This window comes from Podarcis bocagei (assembly GCF_964188305.1).
Source record: "Podarcis bocagei genome assembly, chromosome: 9".
NCBI lineage: Eukaryota > Metazoa > Chordata > Lepidosauria > Squamata > Lacertidae > Podarcis > Podarcis bocagei.
Window position 1 is genome coordinate 9,595,439 of NC_138134.1, and position 26,754 is coordinate 9,622,192.

Below are 26,754 nucleotides of genomic sequence, written 5' to 3' on the forward strand. Positions count from 1 at the left end.
TTTTCTTCCTCCTGAGGCCCATCCCATAGGTTTTTTTTTTATTCAGAAAGATACAAGGACAGCTTAAACTCTTATACTGTGCACATAATAACACTGATAAACACACAGCTATATACACAAAACTGCTTTAAAAAGTAGACGTGTGATAATCATAAATAAAATCAGTTAAGCTTGTGAAGCAAACAGATTTTTTTAGTCATGGTGTGCTTGTTAAAGCAAAGTTTTACGCAGGTGTGTAAAAAGTACAATGAGGGCACCTGAGCAATGCAGGTAGGAAGGTCATTCCAAAACATAGGTGTTGCCACACTAAAAGGTGTTGCCAGATGCCAACCAACCAACTATCCATTGCCATCCTAAGCACACCTACCCACCTGAAAGAAGAGTAACCATCCTGACTGACCCTATACCATTTTTTTCCCTATCTCCCAGAACTGTCTGATGTAGTAGATAGAACAATAGGTGGGGCCCTGTCAGCTTCTGTTATTGGGACTGGCTGTGTGGAGTGCATCAATACATGCCCATCACAGGAATTATTACCACTGGTGGGTGGGTGCAGTGCTTTTTTTCTAAAAAAAAGTTTAGGGGTGCTCTCATTTTCCTACTCACATTGAAATACTGCCCCCCCCCCCCGAGACCAAACTGAGATTCACAAAATGTTTAGGGGTATTCGTCCCCCCAGAAAAAAGCACTGGTTGGGTGGATAGTGAAAGGTAATGCCTGCTTTTCCAGAATTCACTCTTCCTCCCAACCATGCCCCCAAAGCAGCATGTGCATTAACGTTCTTCAATGTCAAGTGGTGCAAACTGAAGTCAAACTGTTGGAGGAGTTACAGTGCCTTCTGTGGCTGTAGAGACCAATACAGGAGAGACATGGCATTTCTTCTCTCTGCGCTCCTCCCAGTGGCCATTCCTTTGCCTACAAGGGATTCCCATGTGGTGGGGCTGATGTTGCCAGCCTTCATGTCATGTTTGCAGACATCTTTGTAACACAGAGTTGCCCTACCAACAGGCCTGGTGCCTGAAGACAGCTCAACATAGAGCATGTCCTTCAGATCCTGCCATTTTCTATTCTGTAGAGATGACCAGGCCAGTGTAGACGTCCCTGAGATAGGAGTGCAAACATGCTGGAAATGTGGGCATAGGAGAGCACATCTTTGTTTGAGACTCTGTCCCTCAGTTCTCAAAATCTTTCTGATGCAATGCATGTAGAAGGCATGGGGGCAGGTTTAAGTTGCCCATGTCTCATGGTAGTAGTGAGGTTGGCAGAAACGGTAGGACTTGACATGCTTTCCCAGTAATCAAAGTTGTTAGGCCTTCAGCTAGTGATAGTTTAATGGCGATAGTTTAGTTTAATGGTGATGGTTTGTTAAACTGATCTGAAGGTTTGTGTGCCACTGTACCTAAAAGTGCAAGTTGTTGTTGTTTAGTCATTTAGTCATGTCCGACTCTTCGTGACCCCCTGACCAGAGCACGCCAGGCACTGCTGTCTTCCGCTGCCTCCTGCAGTTTGGTCAGATTCATGCTGGTAGCTTCGAGAACACTGTCCAACCATCTCGTCCTCTGTCACCCCCTTCTCCTTGTGCCCTCCATCTTTCCCAACATCAGGGTCTTTTCCAGGGAGTCTTCTCTTCTCATGAGGCGGCCAAAGTATTGGAGCCTCAGCTTCAGGATCTGTCCTTCCAGGGAGCACTCAGGGCTGATTTCCTTAAGAATGGATAGGTTTGATCTTCTTGCAGTCCATGGGACTCTCAAGAGTCTCCTCCAACACCATAATTCAAAAGCATCAATTCTTCGGCGATCAGCCTTCATGGGCCAAGTGCAATTTATATTGTTTATTTGTCTTGTATTGGATGTTGCACATGGAAGGATATAAATGTAACCAACAAATATGCATGTTTGTATCTATCATTTTAGAACCTTGTGCCCTCCAAATGTTTTAAACTACAGTGTTCATCTTCCACAGCCAGCTTGGCTATGCAGATTGATAACCTTTTTCCCCTAGCTGCAATTTTATTTCTTTTATTGGGTCAGTTTATACTGGAATTGCTTGTGTTTTGGGTGAATTTGTATGCTCTTGTCAGGGCACAAGTGCTCAAATTGTGTAGTTCTGGATGACATGTTTTCCTCCATATTTTCATTTCATTGCTCTGAAAATAAGGACACGTTATTCATTGCTCAGCAGTTTCTCTAAAGTATTGGATGCCATTATAGATTTATTATACAACTGATCAGAAACTGAAGAGAGGTTAAACCACGGAGGAAAAATAAAATGACCGGTAATTAAATTTGGAGAAATGTTTTCTTCGGAAAATTTATTGCCTTTAAGTAAATGTTGGTTTAGCTAATGGGGCCCGTGTAGGGAGAGAGAGAACCAGGAATCAACCTTAGATGTGCATGATAGTTATTGCACATAGCAATTTCCATTTATACAATTAAAATAATAGCACTCTGTGCTTTATAAAGCAAATGGCATATTCAACTGGAAGTCTTCGGTGAATAATAAAATAACTGCAATGCAGAACTGACTTCATTTGCAATGAACGGGTGCATTATGTGTGATTCACTAATCTGTTCCATGTACATTTTTTAATTTAAAAAATACATACAGAAATGTGTGGTGTGTGTTCACTTAAAACTTTTCTGTACTGATACAAACTATAGCATCCTGATTTAAAATACAACTATTAATTTCACAACAAATTCACACTAATGTATAAGTTCAAGCAATCTTATATAAATCCAGTAATTCTCTCTTTTTTTTCTATACATGTTGCTATAACAAGCACTTGTTTGTAAGCTGTCAGTTCTTCTACAAAGCAATGCATGTTCATTATCCAATAACCTGTGCAGTTGAACTGTAAATTCAGGTTATTAAATAAATCATTAATCCAAAATGCTTTCTGTTCCAGAGTTATTTACCTTTGTGTTATCTATAACTAATCACAAATTTCCTAATACATTTTATAAAATCTTTCATGATACATGTTCTCAAAAGAAGCAAAAATGATAGTCTTTGCAAAACAGTTTGTCTGGTTTAATTACAAAACCAAACCAAGCATATTTCATCATTTTTGTTAGATTGGGTAGATTAGTTTTACTCTGGTCTCGCTTGTGAAGTAAGATTTGATGCTGACTTTTCCTGTCAGTGACTTGCAATCTCATAGCACCCAAAAGCTTATTTGCCACCCTCACCCTGTCTAATTGCATCCCTCTGGGAAAATTCCAAGTACAATGCTTCAGGTTACAGATGCTTTAGGTTACAGACTCCGCTAACCCAGAAATAGTACCTCGGGTTAAGAACTTTGCTTCAGGATGAGAACAGAAATCGTGCGGCGGCAGGGGGAGGCCCCATTAGCTAAAGTGGTACCTCAGGTTAAGAACAGTTTCAGGTTAAGAACAAACCTCGAGAACGAATTAAGCTCTCAACCCGAGCTACCACTGTACTCCTTGTTTGTGGCCTTGCCTATTTTGGGAGCATGTAACCCTCTTCTTCTGTGATGCTGGTAGTTTGGGTAGTTTGAGGTGCCCCAAGAGTGATGAAAGACCGATGAGGCACTAGAAACATCTAAATGGTCTTTGGCTTCTTCCATTAGCCCATTGTTGTTGTATCATTCATTTCATTATTAATAATACATATGTATATATATTTATAATAAAGAACACACGAAAGCTTATACCCAGAACAAACTTACTTGGTCTCTAAGGTGCTACTGGACAATGTTTTAATTTTTAAAATTTATTTTGACTGTGTCAGACCAACATGGCTACCTACCTGAATCTCTACTTTTGTGTTCACCTTAAATCAACTTTTGGTGTTATACCAATACTGTGGGACCCAAGACAGTGTTGTTTATATTGCACCATTTTTTAATTTTTTAATTTATTACATTTTTAAAATGAATTTATTTATTTTGATAAAAGTAGAGATGGGAGAATTCTCTGGATCCCAGATTGCTACCCAATCTCCTAAAGGTAAAGGTAAAGGGTCCCCTGACCATTAGGTCCAGTCGCGGACGAATCTGGGGTTGTGGCGCTTATCTCACTTTACTGGCCGAGGGAGCCGGCGTACAGCTTCTGGGTCATGTGGCCAGCATGACTAAGCCACTTCTGGCGAACCAGAGCAGCGCACGGAAACACCGTTTACCTTCCTGCCGGAGCGGAACCTATTTATCTACTTGCACTTTGACGTGCTTTCAAACTGCTAGGTTGGCAGGCGCAGGGACCGAGCAACGGGAGCTTCCCCCATCGCGGGGATTTGAACCGCTGACCTTCTGATCGGCAAGCCCTAGGCTCCTAGTGTACCATATATTCACATGTATTTAGTAAAAGTCTGCTTTTGGGGAATTTGCAATGCTACCCTCAATATCTTTCCTCGAAAGTAATGTGCACACAAAGAACTGCAGTAATAGACAACCAAGAGGAAACCTGTAGATTTTCACTGTGTCTTAGAAGGGAATTGTGCGTACTGAGTCCACCGTACCATGGTCAAACTAATTATGATTACATAATGGGTCACCAGCAGAACTTGTCAAACTGGGGCAAGGGTTATTCTCACCCTCTGTTCAAGGGATTCAGGTTGAGTTCAAAATAACACCCATTTGTCTCTTCCTTTATAGGGTTACCTTGGACCCTTTTCTTAGTGTAGCATATAAGCAAGGGGGGAAATCCCCATGAGAAAAGCACAGGCACTTTAGAAAATAAAACAACATGGCTTAGAGGCAAAGGAAGTCATTGTAGATCCATCCCATGGGACTGATTGATTTCCTCTCACTTTTCTTTCAGTTTTAGAGCTTGCTTAAGGCACTGGCTTCATCACTTGAGCATCTGAGCATCTTTCTTTAGCAACCATGGCTCATTCTCTCTGAGGGGATAAATCTGTGTTGGGGCTGTACCACTTTATAATGTTGATAGGGGTCATATGACTGAATGTTCTTCAACAGATGAATCCCTGCACAGAGAAAAATAAAGTTGGAGAAAAACGTTTCTAGCCTAGCCTACACCCTTGACATAACTGCATGGTGTTTTCTGGGGGTTTTTAATGGTGGATATTTCAGCATATGACTCTCAACTGCACTTCAGAGAGTAAATAAAGACTCGAATAACAATGCCTTCAGCATTTAAAATCTAAAAATTAACATTGTTTAAAGATTGCCCTGGGGTTTCCTGAAGAGAGTTCTTTGTTCTGTACCAGACCTCCAATACTTGTTAGGTCTGGTGTGACCCAAGTTCAGCAACAACATTCAGGCATGAAGTTCACTGGGTGATCTTAGTTCACTTGCTGTCTCCCTCTAACTTTCCTTACAGGTTCAGGCATTGTAGCCGTGTTGGTCTGACGCAGTCAAAATAAAAAAATAATAATTGTCCAGGAGCACCTTAGACACCAACTAAGTTTGTTCTGGGTATAAGCTTTCGTGTGCATACACACTTCTTCAGATACACTGAAACAGAAGTCATCAGACCATTATATATAGTGGAAGGGTGGGATGGGGTTTCCCTTACAGGGTTATTGTGAGGATAAACTATGGGGAGAACTATGCAGCGCTCCTTTGAAGAAGAGTGGGATAAAAAATTCATAAATAATTTTAACTTGCCATTTCAATTGCAAGTCCATCACAGTTAGCAATGCGCACCTGCAACACCCAAACCAGTGAGCTTGGCAGAACCGTTTTTGATTGCTCACTATTCTCAGTGCATGAGACTGAAATTCTGTTTTTAATAAGTAAACAAATAGGGGCAGGATTTGTCCTATGCCTTGTCACCTAGATAAAAAAAATGTGAGTAAGAGTGCTTTAGCAGTTTAGCATCTTATACATTCTTATTTGAGAAGTAAGGACCTTTGTGTAAGATTGGATGGTAAGAGTGCATAATGCAATTAGTGCACTGCTATAATTGTGCTGTTGTTTCCTCCCCCTTATCTTTTGGCAGTTTTAAAATTATTTTTTAGTTAATATTTTAATTTGTAAACTACCTTAAGTGCATTGGCAACATGTGATATATAAATGCATTAAACAAATACAGAAATAGTGTGTTGTGTGCATACTTATATTTAAATCAAAGGTGAAGGTCAATCAAATAAATCCACATAAGTAGCCTTGGTGTGTTTGGATGGTTTTGTCACCAGGTGGTGATTGATCGCCACTGTCTTTGCCTTCTGTTAAGAGTAATTTTGGAGTTTATGCATATGAAATGGAAGCATAGATGAATATTAATTATTGACATTTAATGGCACCTGAATATTACTATTAAGTTAATTTGGTTTTATACAAATATTTCATCCAAAGGCATTTGATATTAAGTTTTAGCCACATTGCTGTGCTATTTAAATTTAGGTAAAGGTAAAGGGACCCTTGACATTTAAGTTCAGTCGCGAACAACACTGAGGTTGCAGCGCTCATCTCGCTTTACAGGCCTAGGGAGCCGGCGTTTGTCTGCTTCCGCAGACAGTTTTTCTAGGTCATGTGGCCAGCATGACTAAGCCGCTTCTGGCAAACCAGAGCAGCCCACGGAAACGCCGTTTACCTTCCCACGGGAGTGGTACCTATTTATCTACTTGCAGTATGTGCTTTTGAACTTCTAGGTTGGCAGGAACAGGGACCGAACAACGGGAGTTCACACTGTCACAGGGCCTCAAATCAGCACGCCCAAACAGCACAGTGGTTTAAACCACAGCGCCACCCACATCCCTTATTTAAGTTTTAATGAGATTAAATCACATCACTTGTCTCTTCAATTTTCATGCAAACCTAGAAACAAGTTAAACTGTACCTGTGTTGTATAGCTGTTTTAGTGAAATATGTAAATTCATCAAACGGTTGAGAGTCTTCTTACTAAACATTTGTTTTCACTCTATTTAAAAAGCTTTTCCTCTTCTTTGTTTCTTTCTTCAATAGAATACAAGCAATGGAGCTGGACACAAACATAGCTTTCCCTGGATAGAAAGACTCATTCTGTCCAGAGAAGGTTTTTGAGCAAGTGGAGGTGATTCCCCTTCTCCCTATAGCCCCCAGCACCCCTCTTCCCTGCCCCACTTTTCCAGGGGGGGTCCCTGGACCCTCCAGAAGAGAGCGGGTGGTCGTGCTGGGGACTACAAAGAGAGAGGAAAGCAGAAGAAAGATTCTTTACTCTGTTATGGGAATCTCCCCTGAGTAAAATCAGCAGGAGTGAAGTCTCGATCCAGCCCATTGTAAACTCTGAGTAAATATTTTAATACAAATATTGAGAGTCTGGGGGGGAAATTGCTCTTCCTTTCAAACTGCAAGTCTGGCTAAGAATTATCTGGAATGGTGTGTACATTTTTTCTAAAATGAGTTCTTCATTGCTACATTGCTTAAGCGATATTTTTGAAAAGTGATTGTTTCTTTGTTGTTGATAGCAAGTCATTCATTCTAAGGCAATGTGTATAATTCAGATCTTGCTTGAATTATAGTGGTCTGGATCAGCTTGAAATACCTCTTCTTAAACAGTTGTTCTTTGTATGATATATGAATCAACCTAAGTATTTTCTTTCTTTTTTTTCCTCCTTAGGGACCTTAGTGAAAACCAGATTCATGCCATTCCTAGAAAGGCTTTCCGTGGAGCTGTAGACATTAAAAACCTGTAAGTATTTTTTAATTCCTTCATAATAAAAAGTTGACACCATTTCATTTATTTTATGCATAAATCTATATTTGTCTATGCACGTCATTAAGTAATATATGGTGAAGCCATATTACTTAAATTGGATTTAGTAACGAAAACTAAAGAATATCCATAATAATTTTACATCTGTATTAATGTCTGAAATGGTCTATTGCTTTGCCTGATAAAGAGTGCACTTAGTGTTTATATTCTTACTTGAAAATTATTTTAATTGTAAGTATTTTTAAACATTTCAACTCAGTAGCATATACTGTATATTCCTTACATTAGATTTTTATTTTAAAAATGAAGGCAATGAAATTTTTAGCATTCTTGAAGAATAAAAACATGTTGTCTCAGGGTTTCCCAATCTTGGACTTCCAACTGTCTTTGGACTACGCTTCCCATCATCCCTGACCACTGGCCCTTCTAGCTAGGGATGATGGGAGTTGTAGAAATAAATAAATAAATCCTGGCCTAGGGATAACCATCTCAAAAAAGGCCACACACTGTTTTTGCAGACTTTCAAAATATAGAGAGATACATTATAGAGCTGATACTTTATTAACCTGTTCCCGCATTTCAAGTATCATCTCAGTTCTCCAAGCAGTTAGGCTACAACCAATCCAAGGATTTTGATATTTGTTTTCTTACTGTTATTTTCTTATTTACATATATTGATGGCTTCGTTTACATGATCGTATCTTGGATTTGTAAACCAAGTTATGAATGATCCTGGTGGTGCTATGAGATGTACACAACCATTTCCATTCTTTCCCTTCTCAGCACACCATAATTAAATTTTGAAGTATTCTAGCAACCACAGTTTCCCATTAGGTCCAGATCAGAAAATTATGGTTACCAGATTTGGAACAAGCAAATCGTCCTAAAATTGTGGCTTTAGACCCTATATAGTACCAGCTGAAGAAGGCGTGTACTCCGAAACAGGGCCCTGTCCTGGTCACCACTACTGAGTCGTACATCTGATTCACACTCTGGATACTCCTTTTTGGCCCTATTTGATTCTTTATACTTTATTCTTTATTCTATTTTAAATAATATGGACTCTTTTTGACTGCTATTGAGACTTGTATAAAACAATTGTTGTGCACTGGTATTTCATGTACCACTGTATATTTGAAACTACATTATTTCTGTACTTAAACGTTGCATCCAAACTCACCATTACTTTAAAACTATCGTACTTACACGTTGTGTTTAAATTTACTACTAGCTTCAAACTGTTATTCTTAGCAGAATATACACGGTTTTCATTTCAACTCTTGAGTAGGTATTATTCCTTATATTGAAACTTTTGGCCAGACTTCTTGATATATCCTTTCCTATATAGTTCCAAACATGGAACAGGAACTATATTTTTCTGTTTTAGATATAATGGGAAACTACATTTAATTGAAGACTTTCTTGCTCAACTGCAGAAGGGAAAGAGCAGCCCATGCATGCATAGCTTGGCTTACTAAGCCAAGAGATGCTCACCCATTCCAGGCGAATGTTCAGGCATTTCTCTGGGCCTGTTGATTTCTTAATTAATATGTGGCCTGATAATTATTCACTCCCAAGGTTCTGAATTAAAAAGTGTGTGATTGAGTTACAGAAACACTTCCCTCCATTTTCTCTTAATTGGATGTAATGTGCTTTGAATATGTCAACCCTTCATCAAAACCAGCAATGCCATTCTAGTCTTCTGAATTACGATTATGATGATGTTGTTGTAGTTGTTATTGTTCTTCTTCTTATTGTTATTATTGAAAAGCTCTTCGTTTTTTGTATGGGTCTCATTTTTTCCACCTTCTTAACTACCAGCAATTGCAAAGATGCATTACATGTTTTATGCAACAATTAGTTAAGCGTATATTCATGGTTAAAGGTAAAGGGACCCTTGACCAATAGGTCCACTCGTGACCGACTCTAGGGTTGCGGTGCTCATCTCGCTTTATTGGCCGAGGGAGCTGGCACACAGCTTCCGGGTCATGTGGCCAACATGACTAAGCCGCTTCTGGCGAACCAGAGCAGCGCATGGAAATGCCATTTACCTTCCCACCGGAGCGGTACCTATCTATCTACTTGCACTGGTGTGCTTTCAAACTGCTAGGCGGGCAGGAGCTGGGACCGAACAACGGGAGCTCAGACCGTCACGGGGATTCGAACCACCAACCTTCTGATCGGCAAGCCCTAGGCTCTGTGGTTTAACCCACAGCACCACCCGCATCCCATATATGCATGGTTAGTGATATATATATACTAGAAATTCAAGTGGCAGCATTTTACACACCTGTAATATAGATGTATAATAGATAAATACGTACTGCTCCAGCAGGAAGGTAAACGGTGTTTCCGTGTGCTGCTCTGGTTCGCCAGAAGCGGCTTAGTCATGCTGGCCACATGACCCGGAAGCTGTACGCTGGCTCCCTCGGCCAATAAAGCGAGATGAGCACTCAACCCCAGAGCCCTCTGCAAGTGGACCTAATGGTCAGGGGTCCCTCTACCTTTTCAGATAGATGATGCCTCCATTAAAAGCAGAGGCGAATCTATTCCAGTCAATTACTGGCTGCATTGTGCTGTTTTAATTTTGCCCATTATGTCTCTGAACTTACATTCCAAATGTTAAGCTATCTCCCCCACCCTCGATTATGCAAAACCACCAGTTCAAACTGTTGCATGATGAGTAGTTGCCCTTGAACTAGAGAGTAGTTGCCCTTGAACTAGAGAGTAGTTCAGTTTATGTCTATGAAGAGTCAGTTGAAGATCTTTCTGAATGCCTGCGATAGCTGCAGCTGTTATTACCTGGACTGCTACTTAAGGGTCTGAGAAATTGACTGGCTGGAACACCAACCTGACTATTTTTGAACAGAACCTTTACTGTGACTATCAAAGTGTGTCTTGAAATGATTCATAGTTGATACTAAAATCTATGTGAAAGTTCATGAAATCAGTACCTCTGAAACTTATCAATTCTGGGTTTTTGTAAAAGCGGTTAGTTGTAAATAAGTATGCAGTTAATTGTGGTCAATATGAATTGACTTAAAAAACCTGAGAAAATTTGGTAGATGCAAACGCAAATCAAAAAGGTCCAAGTTAGATCCAGTAACGAAGTTGATGACCATATGCTCAAATGCTCTTGAGTGAAAAAGGCTTGAAGAGAAAAGTGGTGAGCTTGTTAGAATAGCCATTCCACAGAAACTGTGTGCACGTACTTATGCGAGCATAAAGAAAAGTTGTTTCTAACATTGATCTATACAAGTTAAATTAAACTCCCGCAGCACTTCTGTTAGTGATTAAAGGAAAATTATATCTGCTTCACGAATGTGTGCATTATCTATCTATCTGTTTATCTATCTATATAATGTATGTTTTATTACATGTATGAAATAAACAAAGTAGTTACAGAATAATCAAAACACACAGCAGATTGGTTTTATCTGCTTTTGAAGTCTTTGAGAGCTGCATTTACTATTTAGATATCAAAGAGATGAACCATTTCTTTTTTGTAATCAGTTCATAATTGTGGGGAACAGACAATTATAAACAGAAAATTCAAGAGAACAAACCAATGTCCTGACCACCACTGATAACTAATAAGTTTATTAGGTAAAAGAAAAACCCCAAGGATTATAAGTAAATCTTAGATTTTTCCTTTCAACCTTAGCTTGACTTTGGACAGAAATTGTAATAACATTTTGTCTGCAGTATGTAGCTACAACTGGAGCGCAGAAGTATTTCTAAACACCACCCATTGATTTGAATATATAACTCTAGCAGGAGAAAGAAGTGTGAGACAGCAGGGAGTTACATGATTGAAGTGCTAATGCTTTCAGAGGAACTTAATAAAGAACCCCTGTGGTGTTTTGTGCACTCTCAACTGGGGGTGAAAAAGAGATAATATGTGTCAATATATGTGATCAGTAGTATATGTGTTTGGAAAGGGTAAATAAAGTTATTGCTTGCAGAATACCTGAGAAAAGCTGTCACAGGTACTCTTGATAATTTGTAAAGTCTAAGGACAATTCTCTGATGCATATATATTTGAAATGCAGATCATATTAAAGAAGCTTAATATGTTTAGATAATGAAAAATATTTACAGTGGTGCCTCGCAAGACGAAAATAATCCGTTCCGCGAGTCTTTTCGTCTAGCGGTTTTTTCGTCTTGCGAAGCAACCCTGTTAGCGGATTAGCGCTATTAGTGGTTTAGCGGCTATTAAAGGCTTAGCGGCTATTAAAGGATTAGCGGATTAGCGGCTAAAAGGCTATTAGCGGCTTAGCGGCTTAGAAAAAGGGGGGGAGCGGAAAAAAATCGGAACACTTGCAAGACGTTTTCGTCTTGCAAAGCAAGCCCATAGGGAAAATCGTCTTGCGAAGCAGCTCAAAAACGGAAAACCCTTTCGTCTAGCAGGTTTTCCGTCTTGCGAGGCATTCGTCTTGCGGGGCACCACTGTACAGTAATGTTTCATATATGAACAGAAACCTTACTGTATTGCTTTGTGTTATGTAATGAAAATGAGACTCTGAGAAGGATGACACCCACAAGGTGGGCAGACTTTTTGCAACAGTTATTTATAAAAAAAAGGGCACAGACAATTGCTGGCGTCAAACCCCTTATGTGGATTTAGGATTTATTGGGAGGCAGGGCTATAAACATTCAACTGATCATCACAATAGTTCCAAAAAGTACATGAAACCCATATAACCAGACCTTATACACTTTGTGAAATGAATAAACCCCACACACTGTGATTTGCATGTGAAGATTTCCATGCATTTTAGACTGCTCCCCATGGTAATTCAGGTTTCTGTAGAGAAGGTGTATGTACAAGGCTTTTTAAAAAACAACAACAACAACAACAACAACAACAACAAAACAAATAGGGTTTCCACAAGCAGGTAAAGTAGAAGTAAGACTTTATTATTACAGTTGCTGTAGTCCAAGATCTCCTCTGGTGTCCATACTGCAGAAACAGTGTGTGGTACCCCTGCAGATTTCTTGAATAAGGCTTCCTGGCCCCTCATCACACTGACTTTTCCCTTGGTACCAAGTTCTTTCTCTCTGCTTCTATTCATTATAATATAACACTTTGCGTCTTCTTTTTCTCCTCTTGGGATAGGAGGCTCAGCAACTGCTTTACAAGTGGTGCTGTGGTAAACCTCCGAGCCTCTTGGGCTTGCCGATCATAAGATTGGCAGTTCGAATCTGCACAATTGCTCCTGTTGCTCTGTCCCAGCTCCTGCCAACCTACCATGGTTTAGTCATGCTGACCGCATAACATGGAAAGCTGCCTGCAGACAAAGACTGGTTCCCTCAGCTTGAAAGTTGATTTTGACTGAACTTAACCGTCCAGGGGTCCTTTACCTTTACCTTTTACATGAGAATTCCATATATTCATAATTCAGATATGGTCTGAAGCTCAACATCAAAAGAACGATGATAATGGCCACTGGGCCCATCACCTCCTGGCAAATAGAAGGTGAAGAAATGGAGGCAGTGAGAGATTTTACTTTCTTGGGCTCCATGATCACTGCAGATGGTGACAGCAGTTACGAAATTAAAAAACGCCTGCTCCTTGGGAGAAAGGCGATGGCAAACCTAGACAGCATCTTAAAAAGCAGAGACATCACCTTTGCCAACAAAGGTCTGTATAGTTAAAGCTATGGTTTTCCCAGTAGTGATGTATGGAAGTGAGAGCTGGACCATAAAGAAGGCTGATCGCCGAAGAATTGATGCTTTTGAATTATGGTGTTGGAGAAGACTCGTGAGAGTCCCATGGACTGCAAGAAGATCAAACCGCTCCATTCTGAAGGAAATCAGCCCTGAGCGCTCACTGGAAGGACAGATCCTGAAGCTGAGGCTCCAATACTTTGGCTACCTCATGAGAAGAGAAGACTCCCTGGAAAAGACCCTGATGTTGGGAAAGATGGAGGGCAGAAGGAGAAGGGGACGACAGAGGACGAGATGGTTGGACAGTGTTCTCAAAGCTACCAGCATGAGTTTGACCAAACTGCAGGAGGCAGTGGAAGACAGGAGTGCCTGGCGTGCTCTAGTCCATGGGGCCACGAAGAGTCGGACACGACTAAATGACTAAACAACAACAAATAATAATTTTAACAACCTCACAATATCATCATTTTTTAAAAAAATTAAGTATTTGCAATTTTGGATAGAGAAAACATTATTTAACTGGCAGGAATCTTAAAAACACAGTCAGAAAGGCATACACTGCTTTCCATTAGGCCTGCTAGAATCACTAAACATATTAGGAGGAATGAGTTTGGTTCTTACACCTCAGCTGTTACCAGTTATTCAATCTGACTAGTATTTTGCCTAATTTTTATTTAGTATTTGGGTTTGTTGACACTCATAAGAAGACTTTGCCTGCTGAGTCAAGGATAAGATTTGGCGAAAGAAGGGGGAGGGTTTCTTCAGCCAGTGGCAACTTCTTAAATAACTTTTGCATTGATATTTTTCTCTCTGACTAGTATACTCTCAATAGCCTTTTCAAAATCCGTTGCCGCTATTCCATGCTACCTCAAAGAACATGAAACAAAGAGAAAAAACACCACATTTTAATCAGCAGTCTTGCTGCCAAGAAAATGGTTTGTGCCAAGTTTTATCCCAGAGTGAACAGGAAAAAAATGTGGGAAAGGAGCAAGTTTGAAAACTGCTATCCAGCCTCAGCTACAGCAGTGTTTGGAAGACATCATTAAAAGACGGACCCCCAACTTCTTCTTTTTTCAGACGCACCTGAACTCATGCCAATTTAGGAGAAGAAATCTGCCTTTCAGCTCTTGTAGGACAAGATTTGCTCTAGTGCTTTCTGTGCCGTTAAATCTTTCCCTTTGTGTATAATATGGATGATTTAGGAGCAGCTGTGTCAGTGCTGATTTATACATTGACAGCTAAGGATAATAAGATATGGGGCCAACATACTGCTCACCCTTTTACAGATTAACCTGCAGACTGCATTAGGCAAATTTGATGGCATTAAAAGATTTTACCAATTTGTCTGGAAACAATTTCTCTTTTGTGTTGTGTCAGGGGATAACATTTCATGCCATTGTACTAATTTAAATGGCTTAGATAAATTACTCTGGAGGTTAGAGAACTGTACTGGATATATTATTTTGGCCCTTTAAAATAAAAAGCCTATTAACTAAATTGTTAAATGCCCTTAATTAGTTAAAATGGAAAGTGCCTGGGAATTTTTTTAAAAAATACTCTGCAACACAAACATTGCACCAAAATGATTAACTGCAGTGTCTAGAAAATGATTGTTCTAGCAGACAAGTAACATACTGCAGTGAAGAATACAGGAAAAATAGGGAATGATCCAGTGTGAAATTTTATTGCGCAAGCTGAATGAGAGCAATACTGCACCTTTGTACTTCTTCCATTAATCCCAATGGACTGAACTCCTAGCGAGTATATTTCTGAGTGTATACAGTCTTTGATCGTGCCTGCAAATACTTTTGCTTCCAGTCCCACTGCCTCTCAAGTTACAATGAAACCATGTAGTAAATGTAAAGGTTAAGTTCAGTCGCTGACAACTCTGGGGTTGCAGTGCTCACCTCGCTTTATAGGCTGAGGGAGCCGGCTTACAGCTTCCGGGCCATGTGGCCAGCATGACTAAGCCACTTCTGGTGAACCAGAGCAGCGCACGGAAACACTGTTTACCTTCCCGCCGGAGTGGTACCTATTTACCTACTTGCACTTTGATGTGCTTTTGAACTGCTAGGTGGGCAGGAGCTGGGACCGAACAATGGGAGCTCACCCCGTCTTGGGGATTCGAACCACTGACCTTCTGATTGGCAAGCCCTAGGCTCTGTGGTTTAGACCACAGCGCCACCCGCATCCCTAAGCCATGTAGAGGTAATCCCAAAGTCAAGGGCTTCTTACGTACTGTAGCTCTTCAGCACTGCTGGCACGCAGCTTTCCTGCAGTCAGAAGCAGGTGTTGTTCCATACAGCACTTCATATAGAACTTTATTCCTCTTTGGAGGGGTGGCCTGCAGACTGTATCTGTCCAACAAGCTGCAGGAAGTGGTCATCTCTCCCTGCAGAACTGAGCAGGAGATAAACTGCCCTGCCTGTTGTTTATAAGAGTAAAAGGCAGCATTTCCACCTTTCAAAGAACAAAGTTGTAGTGGGGATAGAAGCAGTGCCTCTTACTTTGCACAGAACGATCTGTGTGAAGTTAAAAGGCAGCATTTTCAGCCAGCCACAACACCAGTCCTGGAATGGGGAAGCCAGGAAACACTGAGTGTGCAGAGAAAGTGGGAGGTAGGAAAGATGGAGGAAGAGTATGCTGAGTGCCTGGATGCCTGTGTATGTGTGGTGTGTTCAGGTACACACTAGCCGTTCCCACTGCTTGCGTGTGGCCTACAGAGATGGGACTGTCATTTCAGCCTTTGAACCAGAAAAGGGTAGCCACCTCTGCTGTACAGCACTGTATTATTCCTTGTTACAGTTCTATAACACAAAGGCACACATTGCTGCATCAAATGTAGAAATAGCAAGCAAACAAAAAAAAAAAGTTTGTACACATTGTGTGATAAAAATAATTATATTTGCATTAGCTCATTTGCGGTTCCATGAAAGTGAAATGGGTTTTTAAAAGAAGTATAGGACAGAAACTGGCTGTTGAAAAATAGCGGGGGACAGGACTGCATAGTGTGATGTGTAGTGGTATAGATACAAGCAGCCAATGTAGGTTAAAACCCCAACACTCAAATTTTGGGTGGAGAAATGAGGACACTGAATTTAGATCCCTGCTGCCTCTCACAATAGCTGTTCTTCAGACCTTAGTAATTTTGCAAGGACATAATGAGAAGTATTCAGTAAGGAAAGGGAGGACAAGTGATGCAAAAAGCACAGGTGAGTCAATAGTGAGTCCAACATCCCATTCCTGCCAAGTCATTTACCCATTGAGACCCTATGACCGTATATGTAAAATTAAGATTGCCCCATATGCATCACTTTGCACTTGTTTACCTCGAATTGCATTTTTCATTTTACCACCCATTCACCCAGTTTGGAGAGTTCCTTTTGGAACAATTTACCATACTTCTTTGTTTTAGCAACCCTGAACAATTACAGTTATGAGCAAACTTGCTCACCTCACTGCTCACTCCTAACTCTGGATCATTTATGAGCAAGTTAAAAGGTGCAGATCCCAGTATCAGTGTAATACAGGAAAATTAATGTTCTATCAAGAGGGTTGCTTTGGAATGTAATTCTTTTAAGCAACCAGTTTTTATTGATGTTATGGTAGCATTATGTTATTATGTTGTATATTCTCTCTCTCTCTCTCTCTCACTGAGAGTAAGTGCAGTTTATTAAACAAATAAGTGGCAACTCAGAGATGAAGTCAAAGGCCAAGCTGAAAAGTTGAGTTTTAAGGAGTGATTTGAAAGGGGGTGGGTAATGAAAGTGTTTCATAAAGAAGTACCAGACCTAAATGGGACGTGGGTGGCACTGTGGGTTAAACCACAGAGCCTAGGACTTGCCAATCAGAAGGTCGGCAGTTTGAATCCCCGCAATGGGGTGAGCTCCCGTTGCTCGGTCCCAGCTCCTGCCAACCTAGCAGTTCGAAAGCACGTCAGTGTGCAAGTAGATAAATAAGTACTGCTCCAGCGGGAAGGTAAACGGCGTTTCCGTGCGCTGCTCTGTTTCGCCAGAAGCGGCTTAGTCATGCTGGACACATGACCCGGAAGCTGTATGCCAGCTCCCTCGGCCAGTAAAGCAAGATGAGCGTCGCAACCCCAGAGTCATCCACGACTGGACCTAATGGTCAGGGGTCCTTTTACCTTACCAGACCTAAGGAACAACCAACAAGAGAAAGGACACATTTTGAAGGAGGAGACCTGGTGGTGGTGGAGTGGAAGGCATGAAGGTCATGGACAGGGCCATAGTACCATCTGTTAAAATTCATATCTCATGCAACTGCTCAGTCAAGCTGGGATACTTGAATTTTAAACTACCGGATTTTTTGCTCTATAAGACTCACTTTTCCCCTCCTAAAAAGTAAGGGGAAATGTGGGTGCGTCTTATGGAGCGAATGCAGGCTGCGCAGCTATCCCAGAAGCCAGAACAGCAAGAGGGATTGCTGCTTTCACTGCGCAGTGATCCCTCTTGCTGTTCTGGCTTCTGGGATTCAGAATATTTTTTTTCTTGTTTTCCTCCTCCAAAAACTAGGTCCATCTTGTGGCCTGGTGCGTCTTATAGAGCAAAAAATACGGTAGGTTATAATCCTTATGTAAATTGAGCCATGCCAGTGCACGAATGTTTACACGAGGGTTTTAGCAGAGCTGGCCCACCCATGAGGCAAGGTGAGGTGACTGCCTCAGGCAGCAGGATCCACAGGGGCAGCAGATTCCAATGTAGATCTCCCACCAGCCCCTTGTTCCTGATACAGATCTTCACTCACACCTTCTTCTCTGAAGGAAGGGACACCATTTTATGGTTTGCCTCAGGTGCCAAAATGTCATGGGCTGGCCCTGTGTTGTAGGTACATTTTACTAGGCAATGTCCTAAAAGCAGGATGCTGCCTAAAATATTGTAACAGTGTTACTTCAGAAGATGTAGCTTTGCCAGTGCAGATCTTGCCTCAGTGAAGCAAGTCAGCAGAAACTGCCAAACAGTTTTGCTTAGAAGCAAATCCCACAGGTTTTACTGCACATTATTTGGAAGTAAGTGTGTTTAGAATCGGATCTTAAACCAGTGGAAATCAAAGCAATTTAGTGGCAGAGTAGACTAGAACTGTTAGAGCATGGGTAGGCAAACTAAAGCTCAGGGGCTGGATCTGGCCCAATCGCCTTCTCAATCCAGCCCACGGACAGTCCATGAATCTGCGTGTTTTTACATGAGTAGAATGTGTCCTTTTATTTAAAATGCATCTCTAGGTTATTTGTGGGGTATAAAAATTTGTTCATTATTTTTTTTTCCAAAATATAGTCCGGCCCCCCACAAGGTCTGAGGGACAGTGGACCGGCCCCCTGCTGAAAAAGTTTGCTGACCCCTGTGTTAGAGCAACTGAAGCTAGCCTCACATTAAGCACGCCCCTTAAAAGTAACTGATACTTGCTTCCAAGTTAAAATGCTTAAAATCAAGCAGCTCAGCAACAGTAAAAAATACAAGCCCTATTCAGGCATTCAAATTGCTTGAGAGTGAGGGAAAGTTGTGGCATGGGAAGCCTATTCTGCATGGCTACGCTTCCTGCACAAGTTAAACCCCTACTTGCATATGGCTCCCACTTTCCTAGAACAGGCTCTCCACTTCAGAACCCCCCCCCCCCATGTGTGGGGAGCATGGGGCAGGGACAGTAAGCGTTCAATAGTGTGGCTAGTGACTGCAGCTCCACTGTTTCTCCCATGCAATTACCAGTGTGTGGGCTTTCCTTATGGCTGTTTTCAAACTTTATCATAATGGTTGGCGGGTTTATCATTAAATGGATAGGTGTAAAGATTTCCATAGTCACTGAATCCGTTTCAGACAACCTGCTTTAGTTGCTTGGGGTGGATGGATGGATAGATTAAAAAGGTGTGTGTGGGGGCGCATCTTTGTTGAAACAAGAAAATGTTGCATATTTTTAAATAAGGTCAGCAATTGAGAGGAAAAAACCCTATAAATTGATCACCCCAGTCCTATTCACGTTTATCTGGAAATAAGCCATGTGGAACTTAATTCATGAATGCATGCACTTCAATATTGTATTTAAATTTTCATTGTTATGTTTACAGAAATGGCGCTCTGGGTTATTTCAACCAGAGATTTTGGTTTTGCTCTTTGTATGAAAATGTATCACTCCGCCATTCCATACCCCACCCCAAATGAGGCAGTTGCCAATGTAGTAATGCTCTGAACCGGGGAAGGTAATAATCTTCAGAAAACTGAGTCTAAATTTTTCATACCTTAATACTTGAAGATTAATAATGTATGGGCAGCCCTGGTGATTTTTATGCCTAGAATTTCTGCGCTCCTTTATTGGATCTTATCTACATAGCTTCATGAAGAATATAAACTGTAGGAGTCATACACTAACGATTGCTTTCACGAACAAGAATATGAATTGGTTTGATTCAGAAGGGAACTGGGGGAATGCTATGAGCATCATATGCACGCCTAAGGATGTGGAATTCTGCCTTTACGGAACTAAGGGTGGTCTCTCTCCGGCTCACCAAGGATAGTGAAATTAACATGCAGCTGGGCTTCTCTGATAAATGGATTCTGTTAGGTCACTGAGGGGATGCGTGTGACATTAAGTGATTTACAGCCCTTTACCTTAATGAAATTGTTTCAGCGAGATGACGCTGAGAGCTTTTAATGGATAGCTTTTCTTGATGTAATGAAATTGCATTCCTTTGGCATTTAATATAAGGTGCAGTTATTATTTACTGGAGCTTTCCCAAGGCTGTCGTGTTTTTGCACACGCAGTTCGGAACAAAAAGAGACTTCGGTGGCAGCATCAGGACCAGAATGGTGTGTGACATTCTTAAGCAGATGAGTGTATTTGGGGAGTGCGTTTCCATTAGTGTGGCCTACCTTTCAAGCCTTATCTCTTAAGGAGGCTTTCTTATCCACAGTGCTGCCAGCCTTCATCTCTTTCACATATCGCCTCCTAATCTATTTAACAGGCAACTGGATTACAACCAGATCAGCTGCATTGAAGATGGGGCATTCAGGGCTCTCCGTGATCTGGAAGTGCTGTAAGTAAACTGCTTGTCTCTCTTACTTTTTAAAACAGAGAAGTCCAAATGCAGACGCTCGTCTCGTGTCAAAATGTTTGAATGAAATGATGTATTAGAATAAAAATGATGCATTAGAATATTGCTTGATAAAATACTGTAAGCACATGGAAAGAGTTGAGATAATCCCCCCCCCCTTTTTAACAAAATCATCACATTTGTCAGATACAACCATGTAAGGGCAAAGTAACTTCCTTATGGAAATAAATAAAGGGTTTTACAATTCAATGCATTCTTGTAAGCCCATTTTCCATTGTTCAGATCCACACAATTATGCCCCTCTTTTCAATCATAATCTTTGTGAAATGAACACATTCCAAAGCCTTGAATACACATTAGCAGCTTTCACAAAGCAAATTTTCTAGGAGATGGGTGTGTGAGGTTTTCAAGAGCTGTGGCTTTCCATGCTCAGTTTTTCTTGCAATTGATTTTTGTTCCTGACGTGCTGCCTGCAAGCTGTTCACTGTGGAATAGCTTCGCAGAAGTCAATAGGAGTTTTGTAGAAATAAGCAGGTAGGCAAGGTAGGACCTTAAGTTCCTTTTGAATTGTCATGCCAATGATGTATAGCTTATCTTCATTTAACTGAAAGTGGGTACAGCCTAGTATCCTAACAGTTTCCCTCTTCCTGCATTTTAACTGTAATCATTATTGCATTAATGATGATTAAATAAAAACCTTACTGCCTCTGAAATAAGACAGTAAATGTAATGAATAAAATGTCTATTTTATTAAAAAAAATGGCACATAATCATGAAATATGCTGTCAGTCAGTATTGCGTGTTCATTGGCGACACATTTTAAATAACTTATTTTCTCTGTCAGTATACAATGCCCTATGCAAATGTGCCATTCGTTGTTTTGATTTAATCGTTTTAAAAACAACCAGAAGGCACAAGGCTAAATTAGTTCTAAAGGAGATTCTTGTTAGTAGATTTCAAAATCAGAAAGTCATTTTCAGATTATATTTTATTTTTAAATAAAAGGAACCCAGAAGCCCAGATGGAGAGCAATAAATATTATCATTATTTGGCAAATTCAGAGCTAGTCCCTTCTGTCCAGCTACAACAGTAAATCACAGTTAACGCTAGTTTGCATTTAAAAACAATTGTACCACTCCTTGCATTTTATTCAAGATGAGGTATTACAATGTTATAAGAATTTTTAGGTCTTCTATATATATCATGGAGCGAATAATATTGTAAAGTGAAAATACTTTTTAATGTAAAAACATTTGGATTATTTAAGTTTTCAGATGGGTCATATGCCATTCATACATGATCTACATTATTTTATCAGCTGCCAAAGAATTTCTAATCCTGGATGAAGTAGTGTATTACACTTTCCACTGTTCATATAAAACTTTAATCTCATAGTAAGCTATGGAACCTGTCCCATGTAAAATCTCTTACGCAATGAAAGTCAGGCCAGGCCTTCCAAATGTGCTTTCACAGTACTCTGTTAAGTTAGTGCATCGTGTATATCCAATCTCTTAATTGGATACTATCCATACACATGCCCATTTGTGGCAAAAGCTCTGTTTGTTGCTGGATCAGTTCACCATAAAACAGTATGGCATCCCATAAGAAGGTAATGAGCCTAAATGTGCACATCGTTATAGGAACAGCTACGCATGACTGGTAGCTGGGCATGGCTATCTACATAGCAAAGAACAATTAAGAAAATTCATTAAAAAAACATGTTCTAATATGCTGTAGATTTTGTTACTTTTGAAATTGCGTATATTAACGTTTAATAATGTGTGTGCGGGATGAGCGGAAGCGAAGGACCAAATTCTTAAATCTGTTAACAGCTTGAAGTTAACCACTTATGTTTTCTATTTGACTAATCACATTGTTGCTTTGAACAGAGCAAAGTTCATGGAATGCATTATATATATGTATGTGTAGCAGGCTTGTGCGTATATATATATATATATATATATATGCTTTCGTAGATTTTCACGGGTACAGGAATGCAGGTTTTGGTGTCTTCGGGTGTCTTCCCGTGTAAGAGTTGGGGTGTCTAGGCGACGTTTCGACGAGGTCTCACTCGTCATCTTCAGGCTGGTGCTTTCGGCTTCTTGTTACTGGAACAGAGAACAAGAAGTTCCAGTAACAAGAAGCCGAAAGCACCAGCCTGAAGATGACGAGTGAGACCTCGTCGAAACGTCGCCTAGACACCCCAACTCTTACACGGGAAGACACCCGAAGACACCAAAAGACCCCAACTCTTACACGGGAAGACACCCGAAGACACCAAAACCTGCATATATATATATATATATATATATATATATATATATATATATATATATATGCGCTTTACGGACAGGTTTTCCTCAAAGTTTTAACCGTAGACTTGGTATATTTCTAATAACAACAAAAAGATGTGAGGAAGGAGGAAATTCTTCTTGTGAATGGCAGTGGCGTAGCGTGGGTTTTCAGCACCCGGGGCAAGGCAAGTAATTTGCACCCCCTAACCCGTGGATTTGCGCCCCCTAACCCAAACCCCCAGATGTTGCGCCCGGTGCAGCCGGCCCCCCCTGCACCCCCCACACTACGCCACTGGTGAATGGTAATGCAGTTTATGTCTTATTAAAACAGCCAAATTGAAATTCAGACCATTCAAAAAGAACACTTGGAAGGGTTTTAAGTAGTACTTCAGCCACTGAATTCGTCCTCTGCCTGCTATTGTGGTTTTGAAATCACAACCTTCTGTTTTTAATTTCCCCCTGCTGCTGGCGGTGTGTGTGTGAATGGGGATCAGTCAAATAGTATGGAAATGGCAGAGGAAAACAATGGCTCTGGGAACTGTCACAATGTGGTCAAATTCAGCAGCCAAATTGCAAAAGAAAAAAGGAAAGGGAAACATTTTTCTGTACTGATAACTGTGGGGTTACTTGAACCCAGGAAAGAAGAAAGAGCAAACAGATTACAGGAACATTTTGTGACGTCGGGAGGTTGGAGGTGGAGATGAACCTACTGTGAAATGTCATAGGTCATTGATGTCATGTGTTCTGGCAGCTGCTCCATGGACCCATGAAATAACTTCTTGTTCTGGAGAATACCATAGACTTCAACAAGACTAGTTTTGCAACACAAATCCCTGTAGGTCTTACAAGTGCACACCTGTTTTGATAGCAAATTTGCATGCTTTTTCATATATCGTTATTTGCTTATTGGCTTCATACGGGTTTGTTGCATTACTCAGGATGCACATAGCAGCTAGAAATATTTTGGCAGATACAGGATAGCATCCAGCCTATTGTGCCAACAATTTGTAGAACAATCAGCGCTAAAATTAATTGAAAGGTACATCAGAACACTGTTCCATCCATGGAGCTATTAAATGATTCTTAAGCGTGTCAGGATCAGTTTGTTCCTTTTTACTAAGAATGCATTTATTTATTTTTTTGTACACAGTAAGGAAATAATAAGAGTTTGGATTTTCACAGACTTGCAGGGCGGTTTTCATTAGACTGGTGACACTGATAAGTGCAAACTCAATATTTTGAAGCAGTTCTCCACACCCTTATAATGACAAGAGTTGTTTCACAAATGTCTTGACAATGGCATAAACCCTGTCATCTTTCACTTAAGCCATGTTCATAGGCATTTGATATTAGTTGACAAAAACACCCTCCATGTTATTGAGTTAAGATTGCAGGTGTCTGTCTGTTTTGGTGTTATTAATATTACGAGTAGAACCTGCCGCAGAACACTTCAGAGCAGAGTGATCCCGGTTAGCTATGTCTTCTTCCCAGATACTCAGTTTAATTTCCTCCTTCCCTACTTACAGTTTTCTGTTCCCCACAATGGTCAGTCTGCGTTCCTTATCCATTGAAGATGCTCAGGCCTTACTTGGCTTTCCCCCTATTAAAAAAAAAAGTAAACAATTCTGACACTTTTAATAGCATGTGAAGCTGTTGTTGTTGATGTTGTTGTTGTTGTTAAATGTACTTCCTTTTGAAATTATTATTATTTAGTATTGTAGTTATTATTAATTTCATTTTTCAGTTGCCTAGGGTTGGATCCAAAGACATTTCCTCCATCAAAGCTTTCTTAGTTGCAGGAAGAGAGTGTCAGCCCAATACCTCTCTCTACCGGAAGCAGAGCCTAAGTCCCTTTCCCTTACAAACATACAAAAATCCCACCCTAGGACCAAAACTGCACTATTCTGACAACACTTCCTGACTTTATCTCCAGAAGCAGGTCACTGCATGCTGCCACATGGTAGGACCAGCTCCACTGGATCCAAACCATATTGCATCTTTCCCCCAAGAAAACCATATTACTCTCCCTGAAGGCACCAGTCACTTGTGATAATCTTAAAGTCCATGCTTTGGAAATGCAGTGTTAGTATCTCATAGTTCAAATAATGGATATCTTGCTCTGTTGTGATTCTGCTCACCTTTGGGGTAGCCATCTTTCTGCCCCGGCCTGCGTTCACAACTGCCATTTTACAGTATTATAAATAAATAAGCTTTTCAGATTACAGCTTCCTTCGGAGTGATATGAAAAGCTATATATAGAAAAATGCATTATTTTAGGTTTAGGAAACATACACCTGCCGCACACTGTTCTTATAGCATCCTCCTTTGTTGGCGCATAGCATAATAGATTTATGCAGGTGTTTATGAATTTTGACTTGGCTAACTAGTGCTAGGTCACTGACCTATTCTCTTGTTCATGCTGAGCTTTTTTGTAGGATGTTCTGGCAGCTCCTGGATGCTGCTGGCAGCTTCTGCCAAAGCTGCAGAAGGAAGAGAAACTACGGTACCTTTCATTTCCTCTTCCCCTCTTTTCCATAGGGGAAAGGATTATTTCTCTTGCTTACATTGGGCTTTTTTTCAACAGATGCTTTTTTCCAGCAACTGGTGAGGCCAGCAGAACTCCTGTAGGATGAGGGTGCTTGAAAAATATATTTTTAAAAAACTAACTAAAGGCAGATCATGCAACTCAGCACTTAGTTGTTCATGTTCCCTTATCATTTTTACTGAATGTTAACTATTTAGGCACTGTCCCAATCCACCAAATGTCTTGCACATGCAAACTTACTCATACACATTCATAACCATATTTATGTGTCAAGATCTTCTTAACTGGATCAGGGCAATTGATTTAACTTACTTTCAAATACATTTGCTTAGTGCTAATATTGTATTGAGTACAAATTTCAGTTTTCCTCTTTTACATCCGATGAGCATTTCCATCTCAAAATAGCATCAGCCATGAGAAGTTTGTCATGATCAGAGTTTTCATCCCGATCCTAAACATAGTTAAATCCTAAGCACAGTAATATATCTCCATGTCTGTTTAAGGTTAGTGTTGGTATGCATAAGCGAAGTCTCTTTAGCACCTGTTGATACAATAATGGAGACGTACTTAGTATTGAATGTCAAAAACATAATTTAACTTTTTAAGTTTAAGAAAATTAGAGACTTGGCAGTGGTGGCTAATGTCTTAGTAAACCTTGATTGAACTGCTGTAATGTTACCTATGCAAGGCTGCCTTCGAAGACTGCTGGAAACGATAGCCGCGGTGAGACTTCTGACCACCACTATATTTTTTAGAAGTCAGTCTGTTTCAGATGTTTCTTCAAATATTCGTAGAATTGTTGTGTCATGTGAAAATGTGTACCTGTCCTTAATGTTTTACAGCACTCTCAACAATAACAACATCACACGACTCTCAGTGGCAAGCTTCAACCATATGCCCAAACTCAGAACCTTGTAAGTAGTTAACGTGTTTTACTTAAAATGTGATAAAATGTAATTCCTATTATTAGTTTTTCACAATAACCAGTGTTAGGAACTATGTTTTAGAGGTTTGACCATTTAGTGCTACCCTGAAGGTGTGACTTACTGACCTGAATATTTCCCTTTGCGCAAGCAAGCCTTTCCGCCTTTGCCGTAGTGTAAGTGTTGGGTTTGTAGGGACGTGGGTGGCGCTGTGGGTAAAACCTCAGCGCCTAGGACTTGCCGATCGCATGGTCGGCAGTTTGAATCCCCGCGGCGGGGTGCGCTCCCGTCATTCGGTCCCAGCGCCTGCCAACCTAGCAGTTCGAAAGCACCCCCGGGTGCAAGTAGATAAATAGGGACCGCTTACCAGCGGGAAGGTAAACGGCGTTCCGTGTGCTGCGCTGGCTCGCCAGATGCAGCTTGTCACGCTGGTCACGTGACCCGGAAGTGTCTGCGGACAGTGCTGGCTCCCGGCCTATAGAGTGAGATGAGCGCACAACCCTAGAGTCTGGCAAGACTGGCCCGTACGGGCAGGGGTACCTGTACCTTTACCTAAGTGTTGGGTTATGTACAGACTGGTGCAGTTTGTAAATAACAGTGCAATTGCAGCAAAATGTGCTTTCAAGTAAGGCTTGATAATATT

The 26,754-nt window shown here is 40.7% G+C and overlaps 1 protein-coding gene across 6 annotated transcripts in view; it reads left to right on the forward strand.

Annotated features, from left to right (window-relative positions):
- The window catches only part of SLIT2 (slit guidance ligand 2), a 239,955-nt gene that overhangs the window by 122,652 nt on the left and 90,549 nt on the right, over positions 1-26,754 (forward strand). For all 6 annotated transcript variants that reach the window (XM_081207584.1, XM_081207585.1, XM_081207586.1 and 3 more), the window contains exons 5-7: positions 7,524-7,595; positions 20,260-20,331; positions 26,031-26,102. In XM_081207584.1, coding sequence (XP_081063710.1) covers positions 7,524-7,595; positions 20,260-20,331; positions 26,031-26,102 — 216 coding nt within the window. The remainder of the gene's footprint in view (positions 1-7,523; positions 7,596-20,259; positions 20,332-26,030; positions 26,103-26,754) is intronic.